This window comes from Limulus polyphemus, unplaced genomic scaffold, assembly GCF_000517525.1.
Source record: "Limulus polyphemus unplaced genomic scaffold, Limulus_polyphemus-2.1.2 Scaffold575, whole genome shotgun sequence".
NCBI lineage: Eukaryota > Metazoa > Arthropoda > Merostomata > Xiphosura > Limulidae > Limulus > Limulus polyphemus.
Window position 1 is genome coordinate 223,720 of NW_013666185.1, and position 5,144 is coordinate 228,863.

The 5,144-nt window shown below is 31.8% G+C and overlaps 1 protein-coding gene across 9 annotated transcripts in view; it reads left to right on the forward strand.

Annotated features, from left to right (window-relative positions):
* The first annotated feature begins 1,970 nt into the window (after positions 1 to 1,970).
* Positions 1,971 to 5,144, forward strand: part of LOC106459206 (NGFI-A-binding protein 1-like) — a 182,549-nt gene continuing 179,375 nt past the window's right edge. For 6 of the 9 annotated variants that reach the window (XM_022385642.1, XM_013918808.2, XM_022385648.1 and 3 more), the window contains exon 1: positions 1,971 to 2,498. In XM_022385642.1, the coding sequence (XP_022241350.1) occupies positions 2,319 to 2,498 (180 nt within the window). In that variant the 5' untranslated portion in view covers positions 1,971 to 2,318. Of the gene's footprint in view, positions 2,499 to 2,917; positions 3,028 to 3,263; positions 3,502 to 5,144 lie in introns of those variants that run through there. The other 3 variants (XM_022385645.1, XM_022385651.1, XM_022385644.1) reach the window with 3 other exon arrangements.

The window sequence follows — 5,144 nt, forward strand, 5'->3', positions numbered from 1 at the left end:
TTTTGATTGCATTGTTTTGTTTCATACATTTAAGAAATGACTCGATGATTGCAATCTCTATATTTATAAATATTAATGTTTATTATCAGGAATTACTTTATTGCTAATTATGTAAGTTTGTGTTTGATGTACTATCGTTTCATTTGTGTAATAGGATTATTCAAGGGGCTTAACAATCCAGGAAAGAGCAGTGTTGTACATTATATATATTTTAATCTAGATGTTTGTATTGTATTTGGCTAGAAGGAGGTTTTAAAGTCAAATGATAATTATGTGGCTTAAGGACTAGAAATTGTTTGAAACATTAAGACACGTATGATAAAATTAACAAGTGACTGTTTAGCATTATGTAGGTTTGTTTGTTTGTAATTAAGCACAAAGCTACACAATGGGCTATCTGTGCTCTGCCTACCACTGGGATCGAAACCTGGATTCTAGCGTTGTAAGTCCGCAGACACACCGCTGTGCCACTGGGAGGCTGTTATGTAGGAAATTAGATCTACCGTTAACTTTTTTAACGGAACAATCCAAGTGAACTGGTGCAACAATAGAAGCCGTAACAAAAATATTGCTAAATACGTTGGCCCTATAAAATCAGACTAGTTAACTTATATCAGAATTCCATATTATATTACGTATTCGTAGGAAGCGAAGTATTTAAAACTAGTTTTGTTTTTATATCATTCGGTGTATATTCTAAATATTCAACAATGAGAATCATATTTTAGTTTATTCTCATAATGAAACAGTTATTTGTAAAATTCATCAAGCTAATCGAGGGGAAAATAAAAATTTAAGAGACACATTTGAAAGATCTACAACGTTGAGTAATAATTTCACTATGATACACGCTTCTAATGTAAATTGCATGTTTAGTTTTTAAGAAAACAATATGATCTTAATTTTATTTGGGTTATTGGTATTACACAAACTAAATAAAATAAAATATTATGGTAGTTTATTGGTCCAGCGATGGAAATTCTATTATAAATACTACAGTAACTAGAGATACTTGTTTTACTAAACTTGAACACTAATTTTTTATTATTCTTTGTCGAGTTTAGAATTGACAAAGTGCTTTTACACATCTAACGTTTGCGTTTTAGGCCCGATTGAAATTTTCGTGACATAACATATACACTTATATTTTAATTTTCTATTCCGTATCAAAAGCCCTATAAAAATCACTCTGAGCCAACTTCATTTCTTTTTAGCAAAGAACTAAAATAAATAAAATCATGAAGAAAATGTTATACTGAGAATATTCTACCAGTACACAGATTTCCTCGCATTGTGTACTCCAAAATCGAAGTTGTTCAAATCTTCTAACATCATGCATTGGAATTAAAATTTTTGTAAACTGCTAAAAGTTTATCGTGCAGTTTCATAAGTCTGAAACTATGTCAGTTGCAGATTCAGTATTTATGGACAAATAATTAAACAATTTGGAAGATAACACTTAATTTAGTTACAAAAACAATAACAAAAAACAATAATCATATTTAAAGATTTCTTAGCTCGTACTTGCTAGTATCTGATCATACTATGTATTCTCAATCACAAACCAAACAATGACTCTAATTGTACCTGCCAAAAATGTATTATGTTCATTTACTTGATTGACAGTGTAACGCATTATCTCCTAAATACGCATGCCAGAAAAGACTGAGCCTAATAACTGCTACACATTTATGTTTTTGTAAGCGTGACGAGTTACGAAGTTTTATATGTTAATCACCATCTTGATGCTAATGTCAGATATACCTTAAGCCTGCATACATAAAGATTAAGTATTGTTTGAGTTCCCGCTATAAAATTAGAAGATAATTCAACTATTAATGAAAAGGACTAAAAAATTTGACGTGTTTTCTTATAACGAAAAAGAAGGAATCATAACCATAAAAAAAGGATTAAAAATTTATGTTCTATTGTTCTTTAAATAAACAGTTACACAAATTTAGTTAGGGATTAGCACAAGTAATATTTCATTACACATTTCTATCTCATTGTGTTTTATATCAGTTCTTACAAAAACTGTTTTGCGAAATATATTTCCTGAACAAAATACTTGATTAAATACCAATTTTACGTATTTTTTTAAAACAAAACTGTGTAGATGGTAGAAAATGTCGAGCCTTACAAGTCCTTTTCGCGAAGCAGCCCTCTGCTCTCGCTAGTAAAAGTTGGAATCCCTACCGTACACTGTCGACTTCTTACACCCGCCTTTCTGGGTAAGCTACGTCATCATTAGTTGCTCTACCCACAAGGAACACCCAGCACGTGGGGTAGGGCAGCCAATCAGGAATAGAAACTTTTCAATGACGTACATCTCTAGCTCTTATATGGATTGCAGTTCAACAATTACCATTACCACCCTCTTCGTTGCTAAAGTCTGGGGACGGGTTCAATCGAAGAGCTCAGTGTGTACACAAGAAATCAAAGCAGTAGTAGCGGCAACCCACGGTCCATGCGAGCGTCGTTGCAGAGACCTGTTTCTGGTAAGTTGGCTTCGTTGCAGTACCTGTACGTGAAAACTTAGCCTATATATTACGTTCCGATATCTCAACGCCTATCTGAAAGTTGTTTTTCAAATTTTATGAAGGTGGAAAAAAGTTCTTGGATACTTCTCTGTGGCAAATTGCCCAACTTTAAGTGTGAAATATGTATTGATTTAAGAGTTTTGAGACTACGAAAACAAACATACGTGATTTTATTCATACATTTTTGTGCAGTTAAATTAAGTATTTGAAGGTTGCATTATTTTCTATGATTTTATTTCATTTAATTTCATTTTCAAAACCTAACGAAATCAAACAATTAATTGTCTTTAACTCCTAAAATTTGGTTCACTCGGGTTTACTTCCGCCAGATGTCGTGTTGGTAGACTGTATGTGAACTCTTGTTAGGCTTAGTTTGAACATCAATTATATTACTTAGCATTTTTGATTTATGATTTAAAAACATGAGCAGACCTGTTATGCTTTTTAAAATTAAACTAAGCCATTTTATTGCTATAAGCATATTTTGGTAGGCTAGCTTAGAAGTTATTTTGTAAGCTGTACTTTTTAATTTGTAATTGTAGTACAATGTACTTGTGTACTACGTAGTACTAACTTCAAATTCCGCTTTATATAATAATAATAATAATAAAATATTAATACTAATAGTGTAAAGTCTGAATTCTAACTTTTCAGTTTAGCTTAATACTAGTAGTACGTTAGATGCTAAAAGTAATTTACAATTATATTACTACCAGTGTTGGTATTAGTGCTAATAATAATATTGTTACTAATAGTAAATACTAGCAATAGTAATACTAAGTTATACTTATGCTAGTTATAGTTATAAACAGCTAATGTTAAATTAATTTACACCTTGCCTCTTAGCTTGGCAAAAGACAAAAACAGTTATAGGCATACACCGATAACCGTCGCCATTTAGTTTTTAATCTTGATGGCACAGTTTCTTTTAGGACACTTCACCACACAGGCACATATGTTGGTCAGTTAATTTGATTATAATAAATTATTAATTAATGTGATCGAATTAAGAAAAAAAAATGAATAATTGAATAATAAGTCAATTTAGTTTCATATAAAGAATCGTAGTCATAGGTCTAGATTATGATGAAAATATTTTGTCAAAAAATACGTACTTTGTGCTTTTTTTTTTAAGCAAATTTAAGAGCAAATTTCGATGCAGAGTTTCTGAAATTTGTATTGATATATATTTCATTTTGAAACTATTGTTCTTCAAGTCATTTATCCCTTCGCTATTGGCAGTTTAGCTAAGTGCTTAAGTAAAAAATCTTTAAGCTTGTAATCGGAGCTCAAAAGTTCTAAGGCTTGTTTCACTAGGAGATGTCTGCACTGTTTTTGGGTATCAAAGAAAAGACACCAAGATTATATATAGTGCACTATAATTGAGTCTCTCCTGTCTGTTATACAAAATTTTAATAATCCTACAATTCTACAGTAGTATCTCTTTCATTAGAACTAAGCACTTAGACTCAGCCACAAGTTTTAAATATTTTTGTTAATACACCTAGATTATTTTTTTTTAAACACAAATGCTATGTTACTATGATTTTACTTCTTCTAAGCTTGTACTTTATAGTGGATAATACCACTTTCTAAAGTGGTACTTTTAGAATACCTATTATAATATTACTTTTTTTTCTAAACGATAGGATTAAACTGAACTATTATATTTTATGATGGTTCAATAGTATGGTCAGGGCTCAAATATTTTTAGACTGGTGGGATTCAAATTTAATGTTTTGTTTCCAATTCCTGCTGATAGGGGGGGGAGGCAACTGCCCAGGGGCCTGGGCGAATGAAACCTGGTTATGCTGTAAAGTCCGCAAAACATATTTAGCCTGTATCTTCATTTAATCATAAAAAGCATAATTTTTGGCTTTTCTTTGCATATAGACACTTGATACATTAAGAATGATTGAAATAATAATTTGTCTTGGGTGTTGATAGCTGTGAAGAGGATGCTTCTGATCTACAAAAGGATTTAGATCATTTAGTGAGTTGGGCAAATAAATGGCAGATGGGTTTTAATTATAATAAATTCAAGATAATGCATGTGCATTATCATTATCTGAATTATAAGTATAATTTGGATGGGAATAACCTTAATAGTGTTATGAAGGAAAGGGATCTTGGTGTAATAGTCGATCAGTCTAAAGCCGTCCAAGCAGTGTGCTGTTGCTAGCGGTAGGGCAAATAGGATTTTAGGTTGTATCTATAGAAACATTGAATACAAGTCTGAAGAGGTTATAATTTCATTGTATGGGTCACTGGTTAGGCCACATTTGGAATATTTAGTTCAGTCTTGGGCTCCTTACCTTAGGAAAGACATTGAATTGTTGTAAAGGGTTCAGAGAATGGTGCCTGGGATGGAGGGGTTGTCTTGCGAGTAGAGGCTGAAATCTCTCAAAAAGAAGAGTTAGGGGATCTCATTGAGGTGTTTAAGATTGTAAAGGAAATTGATAGTGTTGATGCATCAGTTTTTTTTTTTTTTATATTTAACAATGAGAATAGTAGGACTAGGGAACTACACATAAATTTTGGCAAGGTAGGAGACATCTTCAGTTAAGACAGTTTCATTTTCCTAACAAGGTGGTTGGCCTTTGG